We start from the raw sequence: 21,420 nt of genomic DNA, 5'->3' as shown, positions 1-21,420 counted from the left end.
CACAAAAGTCCTATTTAACAGGATTCCTTTCACCTAGTACATCATGTCCAGATTTCAACAAAAAATTACAAGGCATACTAAAAAGTAAAAAACATAGTTTGAAGAGACTGAACAAGGATCAGAACCAGAGTCAGATGTGGCAGAAATGTTGGAATTATCAGACAGGGAATTTAAAACAACTATTATTGGGAATTTGCTGGTGGTCCAGTGGTTAGGACTATGTGCTTTCACTGCTGAGGGCCCAGTTTTAGTCCCTGGTTGGGGAACTAAGATTCCCACAAGCTGCATGGCACAGCCAAAACAAAACAAAACAAAAAACCCCACAACTATTATTAATATGCTACAGGCTTTAATAGAGAAAGTAGACAACATAGAAGAACAGATGGATATTGTATGCAGAGAGATGGAAATTCAAAGAAAGAATCAAATAGAAATGCTAGAGATCAAAAACACTAACAGAAATGAAAAATCCCCTTGATGGACTTATTAGTAGATTGGGCATGGCTGGGGAAAGAATTTCTGAGCTTGAGGATATGACAATAGAAACTTCCTAAACTGAAAAGCAAAAAGAAAAAAAAAATTACCCCCCCAAGAACAGAAAATGCAAGAATTGTGAGACAATTACAAAGATGTAATGTATACATAATGAGAATATCAGAAGGAGAAAAAAGAGAGAAACAGAAACAATATGTAAAATAATAATGACTGAGAACATGTCTAAATTAGTGTTAGACACCAAACCACAGATCCAGGAATCTCAGAGAGCATCAAGCAGGATAAATGCCAAAACATATAACATTCAAATTTCAGAAAATCAAAGAGAAAGAAACAATATTGAATGAAGCCAGAGGAAAAAAACACCTTACCTATAGAGGAGCAAAGATAAGAATTACATGCTACTTCTCTTCAGAAATCATGCAAGCAAGAATAGAATAGAGAGAATAGTCACAGTGTTAAGAGAAAAAAAATCCACCAACTTAGAATTCTGTACCTTGTGAAATTATCCTTCAAAAGTGAAGGAGAAATACTTTCTCAAAAATTCAGGGAATTTGTTGCTATTAGGCATGCCTTGCAAGAAATGTTAAAGGAAGTTCCTAAGACAGAGGAAAAATGACATAAGTCAGAAACTTGGATCTACATAAAGAAAGGAAGAACATTAAGAAGGAAAAAGTGAAGGCAAAATAAAAACTTTAATTTTTCTTATTCTTGAGCTAACAGATAATAGTTTGTTCAAAATAATACTGACAATGCGTTCAATTATGTATGCTTGTGTGTGTGTGTGTGTGTGTGTGTGTGTGTGTGCGTGTGCTTATGTGTAAGTGAAATTAATGACAGCAATGATACAAGGAATTGGGATTATGTTATCATAAGGTATTTGCACTACCCACAAACTGGTATAGTGTTATTTGAAAGTGGACTTGGATTAGTCATAAATGTAAATTGCAAACTCTAGGGCAACCACTAAAAAAGTAAAAAAAAAAAAGAAGTATAATCAGTATGCTAACAAAGAAGAGAAAGTAGAATCATATAAAATGCTCAATTAAAACCACAAAGGGCTGGGAAAGTGTAGAAGACAAAAGGAAGAACAAAGAACAAGAGCAATAAATAGAAAACAGTAACAAATATGGTGGATATTAATCCAAATACATCAATAATCATTTTAAACATCAGCGGTCTAAATACACCAATTAAAATTCAGAGATTGTCAGAGTGATAAAAAAAACAAGAAACAACTGTAGTGGTATCTTTAAGAAACACACTTTAAATATAAATATACATATAGGTTAAAAGTAAAGGAATGGAGAAAGACACTATGCTAACACTAATCAAAAAAAAGTAAAAGGAGCTATATTAATTTTAGACAGAGCTGACTTCAGACCAAGGAAAGTTATTAGGGCTAAAGAGGGGCATTACATAGTGATAAAGGGGTTAGTACTACAAGAAGACATAACAAACAATGTGTATGAGCCTAACAATGGTGTGTCAAAATAAGTGAAGCAAAATCTGATAGAACTGCAAGGAAAAAATAGATGAATCCACTATTATATTATAGAGACTTCATACCTCTCTATCAAAAGTGGAACAATCCAGTAGGAAGAATATCAGTAATGACACAGTTGAACTCAACAGCACCATAAATTAACTGGATACAGTTAACATGTATAGACTGTTTCATTTAACAAAGGCAGATTACACATTCTTCTCAAGCACACATGCAACATGCACCAAGATAGATCACATTCTGCATCATAAAACACATATGAACACATTAAAAGAATAGAAATCACACTAGGTATACTATCAGACCACAATGAAATTAAACTAGAAATCAATAACAGAAAGAGAGATGGAAAATTCTAAAATACTTGGAGATCAAACAACACACATCTAAAAGGTATGAGTCAAAGAAGAAATCTCGAGAGAAATTTTAAAATATTTGAACTAAATGGAAATAAAAATACAACTCTCAAAATTTGTGAGATGCAGTGAAAGCCATGCTTAGAGGGAAATGTATAGCTTTGAATACATAGATTAGAAAAGATCTAAAATCGATTATCTGAGCTTCCACCTTAGGAAACTAGAAAAAGAAGAGCAAATTAAATCTAAAGTAAGCAGAAGAAAAGATATCATAAAAATAGATCAGAAATCAATTAAGTAGAAATCAGGAACTCGACAGAAAATTTATGAAACCAAAAGCTGGTTCTTTCAGTAAAATTGATAAAACTCTAGCCAGTTTAACTAAGAAAAAAATAAAGAAGACACAAACTACTAATGTCCAAAATGAAAGAGAGGATATCACTATAGATCCTATGGACATTAAAAGGATAATAAAGGAATATTATGAACAACTTTATGTCCAACATTTGATAACCTAGATGAAGTGGGCCAACTCCTTGAAATACACAATCTGTTAAAACACACACAAGAAGTAAACATGGGAAGGAAATCTAAAAAGTATATGTATATGTATGGCTGATTCACTTTGCTGTACAGCGGAAACTGACATAGCAGTGTAAAGCGACTATACTCTAATATAAAAAAGAAGTAGAAAGGGCTTCCCTGGTGGCACAGTGGTTGAGAGTCTGCCTGCCGATGCAGGGGACACGGGTTCGTGCCCCTGTCCGGGAAGATCCCACATGCCGTGGAGCGGCTAGGCCCGTGAGCCATGGCCGCTGAGCCTGCGCATCTGGAGCCTGTGCTCCGCAATGGGAGAGGCCACAACAGTGAGAGGCCCGCGTACCGCAAAAAAAAAAAAAAAAAAAAAAAAAAAGAAGTAGACAACTTGAATAGGCCTCTATCTCTTAAAGAAATTGAATCAATAATTAATAATTCTCTAAAACAGAAAGTACTAGGCCCACATAAGTTTACTATTGAATTCTTCTAAACATTTAAGGAAGGAATAATACAAAATTTCTACAATCTCTTCCCGATGATAGAAACAGAGGGAATACTTCCTAACTCATTCTACGAAGTCAGCATTTCCTTAATACCAAAACCATACAAAGACATTACAAGTAAAGAAAGCACAGACTGATGTCTCTCATGGACACAGATGCAAAAATCCTCAACAAAATATTAGTAAATCAAATCCAAGAATGTATAAAAAGAAATACACCACAATCAAGTGGAATTTATCCCAGGTATGCAAGGGTGGTTCAACATTCAAAAATCAATTAATGTAACCATTACATTAACAAGTTAAAGAGGTTAAAGTCACATGAAAGTATCAATAGATACAGAAAAGGTATTTGACAAAATCCAACACCTATCCATGATAAAAAAAATCTCAGTAAACTAGGAAGAGAGAACTTCCTCAACTTGATAATGAACATCTACAAAAAACTTACAGCTAACATCATACATCGTGGTGAGAAACTTGAATCTCTCCCATTAAGAACAAGGCAAGGATGTCCCCTCTTACCACTGTTTTTTCAACATTGTACTGGAAGTCCTAGTTAATGAAATCAGACAAGAAAAGGAAATAAGATGTACATACAATGGGAAGGAAAAAATAAAATTGCCTTTGTTTGCAGAGGACATGGTCATCTATGGAGAAAATCTGAAAGAACTGACATAAAAACTCCTGGAACTAATAAGCACTTATAGCAAGGTTGCAGGATATATAAAAAAGTTAATATACAAAAGTCAGTTGCTTTGCTATATACCAAAAATGAATAAGTAGAATTTGAAATTCAAAACATACTACCATTTATATTAACACAACAAAAATGAAATACTTAGGTACAGATGTAACAAAATACATATGAGATCTATATGAGGAAAACTACAAAACTCTGATGAACGAAATCAAAGAACTAAATAAATGGAGAGATTAATGTTTATGGATAGGATGACTTTATACTGTCAAGATATCCGTTATTTCCAACCTAATTTGTGGATTCAGTGCAATCCCAATCAAAATCCAAGCAAGACAGTAATCAAGACAGTATGGTACTGGCATAAAAACAGAAATATAGATCAATGGAACAGGATAGAAAGCCCAGAGATAAACCCATGCACATATGGTCACCTTATTTCTGATAAGGGAGGCAAGAATATACAATGGAGAAAAGACAGCCTCTTCAGTAAGTGGTGCTGGGAAAACTGGACAGCTACATGTAAAAGAATGAAATTAGAACACTCCCTAACACCATACACAAAAATAAACTCAAAATGGATTAAAGACCTAAATGTAAGGCCAGACACTATAAAACACTTAGAGGAAAACATAGGCAGAACACTCTATGACATAAATCATAGCAAGGTCCTTTTTGACCCACCTCCTAGAGAAATGGAAATAAAAACAAAAATAAACACATGGGACCTAATGAAACTTAAAAGCTTCTGCACAGCAAAGGAAACCATAAACAAGATGAAAACACAACCTTCAGAATGGGAGAAAATATTTGCCAATGAAGCAACTGACAAAGGATTAATCTCCAAAATTTACAAGCAGCTCATGCAGCTCAATATCAAAAAAAAAAAAAACCCAAACAACCCAAATGCAAAAATGGGCAGAAGACCTAAATAGACATTTCTCCAAAGAAGATATACAGATTGCCAACAAACACATGAAAGAATGCTCAACATCACTAATCATTAGAGAAATTCAAATCAAAACTACAATGAGGTATCACCTCACACCAGTCAGAATGGCCATCATCAGAAAATCTGCAAACAATAAATGCTGGAGAGGGTGTGGAGAAAAGGGAACCCTCCTGCACTGTTGGTGGGAATATAAATTGATATAGCCCCTATGGAGAACAGTATAGAGGTTCCTTAAAAAACTAAAAATAGAACTACCATACGACCCAGCAACCCCACTACTGGGAATATACTCTGAGAAAACCATAATTCAAAAATAGTCATGTACCACAATGTTCATTGCAGCTCTATTTACAATAGCCAGGACATAGAAGTGACCTAAGTGTGCATCGACAGATGAATGGATAAAGAAGATGTGACACATATATACAATGGAATATTACTCAGCCATAAAAAGAAACGAAATTGGGTTATTTGTAGTGAGGTGGATGGACCTAGAGTCTTTCATACAGAGTGAAGTACGTCAGAAAGAGAAAAACAAATACCGTATGCTAACACATATACATGGAATCTAAAAAAAAAAAAGGTTCTGAAGAACCTAGGGGCAGGACAGGAATAAAGATGGAGACGTAGAGAATGCACTTGATGACACGGGGAGGGGGAAGGGTAAACTGGGACGAAGTGAGAGAGTTGGCATGGACATATATACACTACCAAATGTAAAATAGATAGCTAGTGGGAAGCAGCCGCATAGCACAGAGAGGTCAGCTCGGTGCTTGGTGACCACCTAGAGGGGTGGGATAGGGAGGGTGGGAGGGAGATGCAAGAGGGAGGAGATATGGGGATATATGTATACATATAGCTGATTCACTTTGTTATAAAGGAGAAACTAACACACCATTGTAAAGCAATTATACTCCAATAAAGATGTTAAAAAAATCCAAACACGTTATTTTGTGGATATTGACAAACTGATTCTAAAGTTTATAAAGAGAGGGAAAAGACCCAGAATGGCCAACTCAATATTGAAAGAGAAGAATAAAGTTGGAGGACTGATGCTACCTGACTTCAAGACTTAACAGAAAGCTGTAGTAACTAAGAGAGTGTGGTGTTGGTGAAAGAATAGACAAATAGATCAATGGAATAGATTAGATAGCTCAGAAATAGACCCCCATAAATATAGTCAACTGATCTTTGACAAAGGAGCAAAGGCAATACAATGCAGCAAAAGTAGACTCTTTAACAAATGTGCTGGAACAACGGGACATCACAAAGATTAACTCAAAATGGATCACAGACCCAAATGAAAAATGCAAAACTATAAACCGCCTAGAAGATAACATAAGAGAAAATGTAGGTGACCTTGAGTATGGTGATGACTTTTTATACACAACACCAAAGGCATGACCCATGAAAGAAATAATTGATAACCTGGACTTAATTAAAAGAGAAACTTCTCTGTGAAAGACAAGGTCAAGAAGAAAAGCCACAAACTGAGAGAAAGTATTTGCAAAGGACACATCTGATAAAGGACTGTTATCAAAAATATATAATGAACTCTTAAAACTCAACAATAAGAAAATGAACAACCCATTTGGACTAAAGACCTGAACAGACACCTCGCCAAAGATATACTAATGACAAGTAAGCATATGAAAAGATTTCAACATCATATATCATTAGGGAATTGCAAATTAAAACAAGAATGCGATATCACTAGAAACATATAAGAATTGCCGAAATTCAGAACAATGACAGCATCAAGGACTGGTGAGGAAGTGGTGCAAACAAGAACTCTCCTTCATTGCTGGTGGGAATGCAAAATGGTACAGACACTTTGGGAGATAGTTTGGCAGTTTCTCACAAAACTAAACATACTTTTAGGATATGATCCAGCAATCATGCTCCTTGGTATTTACCCAAATGAGCTAAAAACTTTGTCCACACAAAAACCTGCACATGAATGTTTACAGCAGCTTTATTCATAATTGCCAAAACTTGGAAGCAACCACAATGCTCTTTAGTGGTTATCTAACCACTGATATACTGTGGTGCATCCAGAAAATGGAATAATAAATGGCACTAAAAAGAAATGAGCTATCAAGCCACAAAAAGACATGCAGGAAAAGTAAATGCATATTACTAAGTAAAAATAATCAATTTGAAAATGCTGCATACTTTATGATCCCAAATATATGCCAGTCTGGAAAGGGAAAAACTATGGAGTCAGTATAAAAGATCAGTGGCTGGGCTTCCCTGGTGGCGCAGTGGTTGAGAGTCCGCCTGCCAATGCAGGGGACGCGGGTTCCCGCCCCGGTCCGGGAAGATCCCACATGCCGTGGAGCGGCTGGGCCCGTGAGCCATGGCCGCTGAGCCTGCGTGTCCGGGGCCTGTGCTCCGCAACGAGAGAGGCCACAACAGTGAGAGGTCCGCGTACCGCAAAAAAAAAAAAAAAAAAAAAAAAAGATCAGTGGTAACCAGGAATCTGGGGGGAGGCAAGGATGAATAGCTTCAGCACAGAGGATATTAAGTTACCTGAAACTATTCTGTATGATACTACAATGGTGAACACATACATTTTATATATTTCTCCAAAACCATAGAATGGTATACCAAGAGTGAACTCTAATGCAAATTATGAACTTTGGGTGATGATGATGTATTCAGCTACTGTAACACAAATGTACCCCTAGGGTGCGGGATGTAGATGGTGGGGGAGACAGTGTGTATATGGGCACAGGCAGTATTTGGGAACTCTGTACTTCCTGCTCAATTTTACTATGAACCTAAAACTGATCTAAAAATTAAAGTTTATTAATTGAAAAAAATAAGACACATAGGGAAACCTAGGTTAAATTTAATTATTTATGGTTATTGCATATTTTTCAAGATCACAAAATCATAAAATCTACTTCAAAGTGTTTAATAAGAAATTTTTCATTAATTCAACCAACATTTATTGAGTTCCTTCCATGTTCTAGGCTTATGACTATTGTAAAAAATGAAATTCCACTAATCTCTATTGTTTATACTCCAAATTTATGGAAATATTTGTAGTTTATTCCCTTTTTGACTCCTAACAGAGTATAGATGAACACCTCTGTACTACTATCTTCTATGCCTTCTACTTTCTTCAACCCTGATTTGTATACAAATCCCTTATATCTATTTCCTAACTACCTACTGTCTGAAGCTGATCTCATTATATTCTGCAAATCAGTCCCATCCATCAGTCCATTTCTATCAGTTCTACTGTTATGGGTTGAATCTGTCTTCCTAAAAAAGATACTTTGCAGCCCTCAGAATGTGACCTTATTTGGAAATATGATCTTTACAGAGGTAATCAAGTTAAAATGAGGTAATTGGGGTGGGCTTATAGATTTCTATGACTGGTGTCCTTATGGAAAGGGGAAATTTGGACACAGAGACAGACATGCACACAGGGAAAATGTCATGTGAACAGGAAGACAGAGATCGGGGTGATGCATCTTCAAGCCAAGGAATGCCAAAGATGGCCAGCAAACCACCAGAAGCTGGAGAGAGGTCTGGAACAGATTCTCCCTCAGAGCCCACAGAAGGAACCAACCCTGCCAGAGCCTTGATCTCAGATTTCTAGCCTCCAGAACTGTGAGACGATAGACTTCTGTTGTTTAACCAACTCAGTTTGTGGTTCTTGTTATAGCAGCCCTAGCAAACTAATAAAATCACCAACCTTACATTCTCCCAGATTAGAAAACCTAGGCTCATTCTGAATTCTTTGCTTTCTTCATCATTTATATTCAATCTAGCACCAAAGACTCTAGTTTATTCCACCAAAATGACTCCTAGCATCTTTAATGTCAGACTCTCTGTTACCTCTTTTTCTTCTATCATTTTTCTCATTTCCTGTTGCCTTCACTAGTCCCAATCGTCATCATTTTATATCTCAATTCCTATAAAAGTCTCTGGTTTGTCTCTATCAATCCAAACTTATCTCCTAAAATATACAATTCATGTTGCTTTTATCATAAAAGTGCCATGGTTGAAAGACATGCTTATAGTGACATATTGCCTACTATGCTAAGTCTAAGCTTGGCATTCATGTCCCCTAAGGTCTAGGCTCATCTTGCCCACTCAATCTTTTATACCCCTAATCACATCATTCTTATTTCCCTCTTTGAGCCCTGCTCCTTCTCCCTCTCTGCATCAAGATGCTTTCTTACTTTCTTGGCTTTCATCCAAACCTGTTCATCTTTCAAGGCCTTGATCAATTTTCACTGACTGCGACTACTCTGGCCCACACTATCTCTTACCCTGGCTGCATTCTAATCAGTACCTTCCAGGTTAGCACCAAGTGGTATTTCTTACATTTTATGTATATTTACATATATTATATCTTTATTTCTATCAGCTGATAGGATATAATGCTTGTTAACTAACTGATCAAACTCCTAAAGTGGGAATAATGGGAGGTAGGAGGAGAGAAGGAAGGAGGTTGGATACCAGTGGAAGAGAAAACTTTGGCTAGAACAGTGGAGAATTAGTCTAAGTCAATGTTTACCAAATGTGCTCCCTGGACCACGATCATATAATTCATTTAGGATGGCTGATAAAATTTAGATTCCCAAACCCTATTACAGGCCTATTGAAGCAGACTCTATAGCACAGAAATCTGAATTTTAAAAAGTAACCCAATGATTCTTATATATATATATATATATATATATATATATATATATATATATATATATATATATATATATATACACACATACATACCAAATCTGAAAACCACCAATTTAAGTGAAGAAGGCAGAAGATAGATGCTGAAAGGGAACAGCTATCCTTATGTTTACTGGGTACATGTACTTTCCATCATGGTTAACAATAGAATGAAGTAGTTTCACACTATCATGATTTGCTTTGATGTGATTCTCCCTCTTCAACACATTGCTTTGAGCACAGCGGTCTTTTCTTCCATGGCAAGAGTATTTCCAGTTCTGAATCACAAATATGGGCTAGCTACCATAGAGAATCTCACAGAACAGAAATTTTGTGGCACTTCAAGGAAAGGTAACAGACTGCTAGCTTTGACTCAGACTGGGAAGTATATTTAACCAAAAACATGCTATAGGCTCCTGAAATTCAAGTTTGGTAGCATGGAGAGAGAGAAAAAAAACCTTTGATATCTAGTTGCTTAAGCTTTTCATTGGAACCAAGTGATAACTAAAACATGTAGCTGATTTAGATAAAAACTGAGGACCTGCTCACCGGCTCACACTGAGCAGGATTTCTGCAGTTGAGTACTACAGACATGCAATAACAAAATTAGATACGATCAAGGGGAAGAAAAATGCACAGAAGTCCTTGAATTAAAATGAATTGAAACCTTCTGGGAGAAAAGCTATTTGGTAAGCTCCATTAAGTCCATTGTACATAGCTTTATTTGACAAAGCAGCATCCTGGCATGTGGAACAGGAAAGAAAATAGCTATAAGATGATCTGTCAGGGAGTTTCCAGTCTCTAAACAAATAAGATTCTGTGCAGTAGCCAATACAGCTTTTAACTCAAAAGAGATACAGAAGCAAAATGCAATTATATAACCCTAGTAAGTACATTCAATCTGAATCTCCCATATACCCCTCTCCTCCCCCAATAATTCCTCAAACTCAGCAACTTATCAAGTGGATGCTCGAAATTACGGTTGCATTCATTTCAGGGTAACAGTGGATTTATACTGTATACAATACTGCAGACTCTGAGGTGGAGACAATCCTGCAAATCAAAGATTAATCAGCTATAAAATATCCTGGCTAAACACTTAAATAATTTGAATAGCTCAATTATTATTAAATTTTTTGTTTATCTTGGCTATAAGTTTATAGTATGTGTCTGCAGTTATTAGTTTGCTGTTCTGAAAATATTAACTATTCACTGATTACAAAGGGTTTATTTAATATATATGGAGGTTTATATGTTTAGGGATCTAACATATGGCAAAAATAGAGGAAATTCAGATGTAACAGCTAATGAATGCTTTTAAAAAATCCTGACTCGGTGATTTTCCTTCCTTAAGAGTTTTTGTTCATGGAGTGAAGATTCTGGGATCCCTCAAGTGGCTAGAGCTGCTCACTTCAATATGCAAGTACAGGAACCAATAAATTCTGATTTGCATTATAATCAATCTGTTTTCTATCTGTCTCTCTCACACAGACACACAGACACTCACAGAGACACAGACGACACACAGACACACAGACACACACACAGACACACACACACACAGTGGGGGCAGTATACTACCATATCTCCAATGTCTAGCACAGGGCTGGGAATGTAATAGTTATTAAAGGAGTGAACGAATTCACTTAACCATTACAAAATCTTTGTTAGACAGTTTTTATAATGTATTTCTTATAAGTGTGGAAGCTGAGGCTCACTGAGGAAGAAGTCCTTTCTATGTCAAGAAAGGCAGAGCTTGGACTAGAACTCAGGTGTTCTGACTTTAGGTCTAGTGTTTTGTCCACCGTGCTTTACTGACTGCTAAGATTGTATAGAATGGTTTACCTGAAAACACTCATCTTTTAGCTGATGTTTTAACCTCTCCCACGGTAACCCCCCTCCAAGATGATTTGTTATGAAATTAAAGGGTGGTGTGTTATACTGTTCAACAGGTTTGCCATTTTAGTTCCACTGGGGACCCATACCATGGCTATTGTCTCACAGTGAGGTCCTGACTATACTAGGTAAGAGCAAAAGCCTTTACCCAGACAACTGTTTGTAGACCCCTATTTGGTTCCTAATAAACCTCCAGGTAACCACAATGGAAGGCAGCAGATAGGTAGACTCATATATTGTAGATATTTCCACTTAGTTTGTAGATTCTCTCTTTTTTTAAAAATAAATTTATTTATTTATTTGTTTTTATTTTTGGCTGTGTTGGGTCTTTGTTGCTGTGCGCGGGTTTTCTCCAGTTGCGGCGAGTAGGGGCTACTCTTCTTTGTGGTGCGCAGACCTCTCATTGTGTGGCTTCTCTTGTTGCAGAGCACGGGCTCTAGGCATGCGGGCTTCAGTAGTTGTGGCATGCGGGCTCAGTAGTTGTGGCTCGTGGGCTCTAGAGCTCAGGCTCAGTAGTTGTGGTGCATGGGCTTAGTTGCTCCGGGGCATGTGGGATCTTCCCAGGCCAGGGCTCGAACCCGTGTCTCCTGCATTGGCAGGAGGATTCTTAACCACTGAGCCACCAGGGAAGCCCTAGGTTCTCTTTTAACTTTGTGATTTTTAAAGAGAAATATTTAATTTTTATGCAGATACATTTGTCAAAAATATCCTTTAAGATTTCTATCTTTGGAGATCTTCATCCCAAATCATATAACCATCTCCTACATTTTCCAACATTTCTTTTGCTATATATGTATTTTGTCATTTGAATCTTCAATCCATCTGTTATTAATTTTGGTGTAAAGTATAAGTGATGTAGGGATCTAACTTTTTTCCTAAAAGTTTGGCTAGTTACCTATTTATACATAAACTGTCTTATGGTTTCTACTGTAGAATATATTATTAATAAGTCCAAGCCAAATATAGAACAATATCACCTAAATGTCCAATTCTCCTAGGAAGAGAAAGTCCACTTTTAGTCAGGTACTATGATGAAAGATGGCAGTAAACTAAGACCACAGTAAGTCCTGTAGCCACAGGGTTGACATTCAGCCAGTGTGTACTTATATGGCCTTACCAATTGTCTCTAGCTGCTTCCAGTCTGATGGGTTTGTGCCCATACCTTACCGGTTGTTAATGGTTTTAAAATATCATCCCATCCAGTAGGTGTTAGTTAAATAAAGCAAAGCAGAATAATCTTTACCTGATTCCTCAGTTTCTTTTGTTTCTGTTGTTTCTTCTATTTCATCATCAGACATCTCCATTTCTTCTTCTCGCCTGATTCCCATTAATTCATCATTATGTATGTTGCGAATTTCCTAAGGTTAAAAGGTATGCTCTTTAGGTGGGAAAGCCTTGAAAATGTTGAGGAAATAAACAGAATTGAGGACTAGGTAAAGCAGGGTCTTTTTAAATGTATAACAAAACTTCAGAGTAGTCTTAAGGCAAAGGCAAAGGCAAAGGCAAAGGAAACGGCAAAGGCAAAGGGGCATGTTGAGGCTGAGCACAGTCTCAATACACAAAGCAAACTTTGTACACTCTGTCCTGCATAAGCTTTCTTTCCATACCCAGAGCTCTAGCAGCCGATGATTCTTGTATCCCTCCCATTTTAGAGAGTACCGTTGACCATGAAATACCTTCCACCTCTTACATGGATTTCTGGACTTTCCCTTAAGGTTCTGCCATGTTCACATTACCATGTCAAATCCTTTGATCTTGCTGCTTTCTATCCTCTTCTCTCTCCCTTTACAGTCTTACTCAACAGAACTCTTAATCAAACATTTGCAGGTTTAGTAGTTAGAGTAAAAATGAGCTGTCAGGGCTGAACTCCTACCAGATCAACCCTTCCGTGGATAATATCTATATTCTGTGAACAAAACAACAAACCAAACCAAATCCCTAACTACTTGATGGCATTGGAGAATGAACAAAAACAGGCATATTCTGAAGAGGAGCTGACACTTGGAAGAAGGGTGTGGGTCTTCCAGTTTTAAAGAGACTTTTAGTCTGAGAGCAGACAACAGCTAGCACCTCATATGGTGGCTAAATTTTAGATAGAAAATCCAAAGTCTTCATATCCTCAAGAAATAAAGGAGAGAGTTCAGGGCAACCACTGGAAGCCAATGGAAAGTGAGGAGGGGATCCCAGAAAGTAGATAGTCAAAGAGAGAGGGATCCAAATTCTGTGTATAAGAACTGTACAGGGCTTCCCTGGTGGTGCAGTGGTTGAGAGTCCGCCTGCCGATGCAGGGGACATGGGTTCGTGCCCCGGTCCGGGAAGATCCCACATGCCACGGAGCAGCTGGGCCCGTGAGCCATGGCCACTGAGCCTGCACATCCAGAGCCTGAGCTCCGCAATGGGAGAGGCCACAACAGTGAGAGGCCTGCGTACCACAAAATAAATAAATAAAAAATAAAGAACTGTACAAATTTCTGCATGACCCTTGAACCATGAAAGCACACGGCAGATTCCAAACAACCCAGTTAAGGCTAAAAAACTGAACTGAGATTTGAGTTGCCATCTAAGAGAGACAATTTCTAGCTTAAATTCAATGAAGTAAATTGACCATTAAAACAAAAGAAAACAAAATCAACATTCTTTGAAAGAATATAACAGAATCCAAAGACTTAAAAGCAAAATATTCACAATAAGCAGGTAAAGCCCCCAGTTAATTGACATACCTACAAGAACTAGGTCGAGATGACCCATTTTCAAGAGGAAAGACAATCAACAGAAACCAAGCTTGAAATGAACTAGATATGGAAATGAGCAGAACAAGGAGTTAAAGCAGCTATCATAACTATCTCAATGATGTAAAGGAAATATGTTAATAATGAATGAAAAGATAGGAAATCTTAGCAGAGAAATAGAAACTTCGGATGAGCTTTACAGTAGAATAGAGATGACAGTATACAGAGAAAGCTTAAAGAGAGAACAATACAAATTTATCAAATCTGAAGAACAGAGAAACTAACTGGAATCACAGAAAGAGAGGAGAGATTAAATGATTCAAAATATTTGAAGAAAAAATAGTTGAGGATTTCTTAAATTTGATGAAATATATTAATCTATATATTCAAAGAACTCAGTGGACCCCAAGCAGAATATGTGTGGAAAAACAGTATGTCTAGGAACACCATAGTCAAGCTGCTGAAAATGAAACATAAAGAGAAACTCTAACTCTTTAGTTAACTAAATTTATTGTGACAATCATTTCACAATACATGTAAGTCAAGTCATTATGCTGTACACCTTAAACTTATACAGTGCTGTATATCAATTATATATCAAAAAAACTGGGGGAAAAAAGAGAAACTTTTAAAAGCAGCCAGAAAAAACCAACATATTATAAACAGGGGAAAAACAATTTGAATGCTTTGATTTCTTTCAGAAACAATAAAGACCAGAAGTTAGGGAAACAATTCTTTAAAGTGCAAGAATAAATAAAAAATATCTATTTATTCAGAATTCTATATTCAGAGAAAAATTCTTTCAAGAATGGAGATGAGATAAATATATTTTCAGACAAATGTAAATGAGAGTATTTGTCACCCGAAGACTTGCACTATAAGAAAAGCTTAAGAAAGTTCTTCAGGCTGAAGGGAAATGCTACCAGATGTAAACACAGATCTGCAGAAAGGCATGAAGAACATCGGAAATGATTGAGATCACACTGGAAAAGTCACTTTTTCAAAAAAAATCAAGCATGAGAACTCCATTTTAGAACAGCTTGCAATCATTTAAAGGCCACTTGATGCCTGTCAGAGGCTCCTCAGCAGTGAGCTGAGAATTCCTTGCCTAGGTTAGCTGCACTTGGGCCATAATACAAAAAATGTGCAAAGCCGTCTGGTGACAATTGCCTCCATTTAGGGAGATTGTAAGTATTTTAAATGGATTTCTTAGTAATTCATGCTACAGTTAATCACTATCTCAACTAATATTCTCCTTTTTTATTCCTTTTATCAGGAAAAATAATGATTTCTATATCAAGTTTACACTAAACATAAATAAAAGTACCTATTAAAAAGTGAGCTATTCAGTGTTATCACTGAGAGTTAAGAAGTAAAGGAAAAATAGAAGAAATAGAAAATAGAAATACTACCATAGGATCCCTCAATGTGCTGCAGAGGCATTACTTAAAATAGAAGAAAATAATGACTTGTTTGAGAAAAATGAACTTTAAAGGACTGTGTCAAGAGAGACATTTGCTATGTCTTATTGCACAGAGAACAATAAAGGAATTGCCATTTCTAAGAATTCATTCTTTCTCAGGAGTCTGGATTTCAGTTATCAAAGAGCTGTTACTGGAAGGGTGATCATAATGAGGTTTGACACTGGCAAATTCAAATATTGTACAACTTACTTCATCAGGAAAAGTCGTGGCTCTCCTAGCTGCCTAACAAAAATGTAGACTGTCAGAGGGTATAAGCAGAGACCAACTCTCAATTCACAGACATGTTGTCTAACTCTGGAAAAGTTATTGCGTTTCTCAGAAGAGTAAATTGTGTTCCTTCTAGGGAAATGTCCCAGGGCCGGAAGATCTAACTGATAGCTAAGACACACTCTGTAGCTGCTCAGCATCCGCAAAGCATCTTTTCTGCTTCCAGCTGGGCAAGGAAGTGTAATCTCTTCTTAGAACTATAAAATGTTCAATAACTAAGTAATACAGCTTATCTAGAGATCTTTCACATCTTCAAAAAATTCCTAGAAAAATAATGGACCTATGGGCAAATTTTACCTCAATGCCTCAAAATACTTCAGAAACAAGAGTTACCAGTTCTTTTAGCTGATAATGAAATGAGGGTAAGAAAAACTAAGGAGAAGCCTGCTATAAGTATTCAGTCAGGAAGGCAAAGTGGCAGAGCCTAGAGCCCTCTAACTAGACAATCCTTCTTAGCTACAAAGAAACTAAGGTCCGTACCATTACTTTTTCTGTAAATATCGATACTAAGTCACATGAATGGAGATAAGACAGAGAGAACAATAGAGGCTATAGGATACTATACTGCAATAAACTTAAGGTGAGCATTCAGTAAATGACACTACCTCTAAGTAAAGCAAGTGAGATTTTAATTCTTTGAAAAGTAAAGCACTTGATATCTAAGATGCCTATTTTCTATATTCTCTGGTGGATCAAAAAAGCTCTACTTTTGGAATCAAATCCTAACAAATACCTTCAGAGTGAAGGGCTAAAAGGTGGCATTTACCTAAGGAAGGCATTCTACCTAGCCTGGACACAGGAGCAGGCAACAGGAGGACTTTGAGCCACTGAAGTGCAGGCAGCAAGAGAAATAGCTGCCTCCCAGATCTGCCCCTTTGCCCATCCTGATAGTTGGATCCAGTGCTGAAGCTAAAAGAGTGGCAATGACATGGAAAAACATTTTCCAGAAATTTTCATTTGTAATTCTCTGCCTGAAATTGACTGGGTCACGTCACTGATAGAGTACATCAAAAAAGGTAAGATAGCCTTCCTAAAGTTTTTATACCACACTGTTGCCCACGGTAGACCTGTGATATTTAATCTAAACAGTGAACTGTTAGTGACTTCTCAAAATGCATTATAATGGCTTTAAGTCTATTCTAGTGGTAACTTTTTTCGAAGCTTAGAAATTCACATATTGCTCCATAATGGAGGACAAAGCACTTTCAACATAGAATAAAACTGAAACCCTAGACAGAGGAAAATGCTGAAAAGAATCATCTTCGTACCAGCTGACATTTTTGATTTATCATAAAGTAGGCAAATCATAAATTATTGAACGTTAATTATCTAACTATATAGTTTCCAAAAAAGTTATGTGGACTTAAATTCATCTTACTCATATTTTATGATAGAAACATGACTATAATAAAAGAAAAGTTCCTTATGAATTGTGTAACAAAATTGTACTTACCCATACTTTGAAAATTAACAGGATACTTGGTGGGGAATGGGCCAGATGAAGGAATGGAAAGGAGCAGAGGATAGGGAGATAGCTCCTACACTTACACAGAAATTTGATTCTGAGATATCATTCAAGCCAATGGAGCAAAGCACAAACACAGGCTCTTAATCAATGTCTATTATATGCTACATAATGGAAATACAAATTAGGTTGATCCAAATTTTGTTAGCATGGGGTTTGATGGCTGAAAGCCAATAGCTAGTGTTAGTGCAAATGGGTCCTAAAACGAGGGCATGCAGATAACTTGAACATCTATCTGCAACCAGTTCTTTGGGGTTTGGAATGATAGGCCTGGAAATCTAGAAAGTTATTTTAGCAATCACGGTATTTCATTTCACGAGAATGCTAGTACGTAATCACCATCTACCCTTTCTTCTGGTCCAATGGTATAAAAATCTCACATTAGGGAGAATGCAAGGGAGTTTCTTGGTGCCTACTGCTATGGTTCTAGTTTCTTATATGCCATCCAAAGTTTAACTTGTAATCTAGGCCAGGATCATGGTAAGAGAAACACACAGGTTTTGAATGATTCTATAGAAAAAGAGTTCCCACAACACACAGCACTGTCAGTAAAGTCACTGTAGATGCTAACTTTTAGTAAGGGAAGGGACTTCAGCCTTCTCTTATTTTTATTACCCTTTCAAATGGTATCAGTAGGAGCCTCACACACATGTAAATCAGGAAAGTAAACCAATGAAAAAGACTCATTATCAAACTAGTCTGCTTGGCAGATGCTACCAGGGTGAGTGCCTTAGCTCCCTGAAGGTGGGGACTTTTTCTTCTTACTTCATAACTTCTCTCTCACCAGAGTGAGACAGTGTCTGCTGCTGGAAGCAGGATGACAATGAGACAAATAACAGGTACTTTGTGATGTGAGGAGGTCACCAGCTGGCTTATTCCCCGAGGCAACTGGTAAGAAAGGTTCAATGTCAGACTCTTCTACCTTGATGAAACCCCTAACTTAGGAATTGTAGCTTTGATGCCTAGGTCAAGAAAAAGTCAGTTTAGTTGATTAGGTCACTGAGATGCTCTGATTCTCAGTGGGGTGCTAAGAGGCAGTCCCAATTTAAGAGGACAGTTTTGTCACTTTCTACAGGATGCCTCCTTTTAGTCCTCAGAGTTGCCTGTCATCAAGTGAAAGTATGCAGAGGTTAAAAAAAATTTAAAGCCACGATTTAAAGAGGTGCCAATATAGAGTAGACGAAATCTTTTAGGTTTAGGGAATGCAATGGCAAAGAAAGGTCATGAGTTATGTTCCACTGTCAGTAGTTTTACTTATAAAGATTAAGGTATTCAGGGCAGACCTTAATTTAGTCCAATCCAACAGGCAGGAAGCATTTTTCTGGGTCCCTACAAAGTCTACAAGGCATATCACAAAACATGTAGTCAGTCATGCTGGCCGTGTGCTTTATCCCCATCACTGTGCCAAGGAAGCTCTGCTGCAATATTAGGTGACAGGGTGTACAGCTCTCAGCTCTCCACAGCCCCAGAGAAATGTCTGGCTTACTGGCATAGCTATCTTTACTGAGGAAGTAATTAAACTCAAACATATATCCACCAGATAGGTAGGCTTGCTATAACTACAGAGAGCCTTGATGAATAATATTAATGGAGACTATTTTATTGCAAATTCGCTTACAAAAGGGTTGTGGCCTAGACAAGTCAGTTCTCGCACCAGAGGCTCCACTCCTCCCATGAAAAAGGAAACACTGTATCAGCAGGGCTTTCTGTAATGGGTGGGGCACTTCAAACAGCCTCTCCCACCCCCTAAAATGGATACTTGTGTGCGTTGAAGGGAAGGTAGAGACTAATACTGCTTTTCTACAATTGGAAGGCATATTAAGCATTTTTCTCTCAACTTTTATTTTTCTGAATTATTCAAACTAAATTAAGGATTTTGGATATTTTAAATTTAGGTGCTATGTGAAAAGATACTCAATATCACTAATTTTTACAGAAATGCAAATCAAAACTACAATGAGGTATCACCTCACACCAGTCAGAATGGCCATCATCAGAAAATCTACAAACAATAAATGCGGGAGGGGGTGTGGAGAAAAAGGAACCCTCTTACACTGTTGGTGGGAATGTAAACTGGTACAGGCACTGTGGAGAACAGTATGGAGGTTCCTTAAAAAACTAAAAATAGAGCTACCATGTGATCCAGCAATCCCACTCTTGGGCATATACCTGGAGAAAACTATAATCCAAAATGATACATGCTGGGCTTCCCTGGTGGCGCAGTGGCTGAGAGTCCGCCTGCCGATGCAGGGGACACAGGTTCGTGCCCCAGTCTGGGAAGATCCCACATGCCGCGGAGCGGGTGGGCCCGTGAGCCATGGTCGCTGAGCCTGCACGTCCGGAGCCTGTGCTCCGCAACGGGAGAGGCCACAACAGTGAGAGGCCCGCGTACCGCAAAAAAAAAAAAAACCAAACCAAAAAACCCCCCCAAAAAACCCCCAAAATGATATATGCACCCCAATGTTCATTGCAGCACTGTTTACAATAGCTAAGACATGGAAGCAACCTAAATGTCCACCAACAGAGGAGTGGATAAAGATGTGGTACATATATACAATGGAATATTACTCAGCCATAAAAAAGAATGAAATAATCTCATTTCCAGCAACGTGGATGGACATAGAGATTGTCGTACTGAGTGAAGTAAGTCAGACAGAGAAAGACAAATATCATATGATATTGTTTATATGTGGAATCAAAAAACCGAACTTATCTATAAAACAGAAATAGAGTTACAGATGTAGAAAATAAACTTACGGTTACCAGGGGGTTAAAGGAGGGGGAGGGATAAACTGGAAGATTGGGATTGACACATACACACTACTAAATGTAAAATAGATAACTAATAAGGACCTACTGTATAGCACAGGGAACTCTATTCAGTACTCTGTAATGGCCTATGTGGAAAAAGAATCTAAAAAAAAAGAGTGGATATATGTATATGTATAGCAGATTCCCTTTGCTGTACACGTGAAACTATCACAACATTGTAAATCAACTATTCCCCAATAAAAATTTTAAAAACAAATAAATAAATTTAAGTGCTATCTCCAACCCTCCCCTTGATCACTTTTGTTACATTTTTAGCTCCCTGAGGGCAAAGACCATCTCATCCTGCATTGCCTGTCATGATACCTGAGACAGAGAAACTGTTCAGTAAACGTCTGAATTGAAATGCTGAATTTTGTTCGTTGGGCTCAACAACATGAGGTAGCCCTAGCATTCTAAAATCATTTTGTGCTACACTAAGATAATCGGTTCCTTTTTTGATCCTAATTATTATTTTCTTAACAATTAAAAACTTTACTGGCTTTTTATGACCCTAACCTCCGCTGGGCTGATGTCTTCAAGGATTTCTCCCTAGTGACTCATAGATCCCTTTGCCGAGTCAGAACTGATGGCTGAGACTGTTGGTTTATGAACAGATGTGGGCTTATCTTCCTCTAATCTCTCTTCACGGTTCTCAAATTGTTGCCACACAAACTATGTCATGTACTCTCATGAAAGACAGAGGAATAGATTATTATCTTCATTTTATAGATTAGGTAACTGAGGTTCACAAAGATTAAATGACTGACTCAAGACCACAAGTCAGTTTATACCAGCGCACAGAGTGAAGAAGAAGAATTTCTAGGCCTGAATTGACCACTTACTAGCTGTGTAATTGTGTGCACATCGCTTAACATTTCTTTTTTTTAAATTTTTTTACATTTTTTTGAATTTTATTTTTGGCTGCGTTGAGTCTTCATTGCTGCATATGGGCTTTCTCTAG

The 21,420-nt window shown here is 37.3% G+C and overlaps 1 protein-coding gene across 17 annotated transcripts in view; it reads right to left on the bottom strand.

Moving 5' to 3' along the window:
* ENOX2 (ecto-NOX disulfide-thiol exchanger 2) overlaps positions 1–21,420 on the bottom strand; it is a 284,304-nt gene that overhangs the window by 16,570 nt on the left and 246,314 nt on the right. For all 17 annotated transcript variants that reach the window (XM_060087029.1, XM_060087042.1, XM_060087043.1 and 14 more), the window contains one exon: positions 12,887–13,001. In XM_060087029.1, coding sequence (XP_059943012.1) covers positions 12,887–13,001 — 115 coding nt within the window. The remainder of the gene's footprint in view (positions 1–12,886; positions 13,002–21,420) is intronic.

The sequence above is a fragment of the Mesoplodon densirostris genome, chromosome X (assembly GCF_025265405.1).
Source record: "Mesoplodon densirostris isolate mMesDen1 chromosome X, mMesDen1 primary haplotype, whole genome shotgun sequence".
NCBI lineage: Eukaryota > Metazoa > Chordata > Mammalia > Artiodactyla > Ziphiidae > Mesoplodon > Mesoplodon densirostris.
This window is presented reverse-complemented; position numbering and strand designations above follow the sequence as displayed.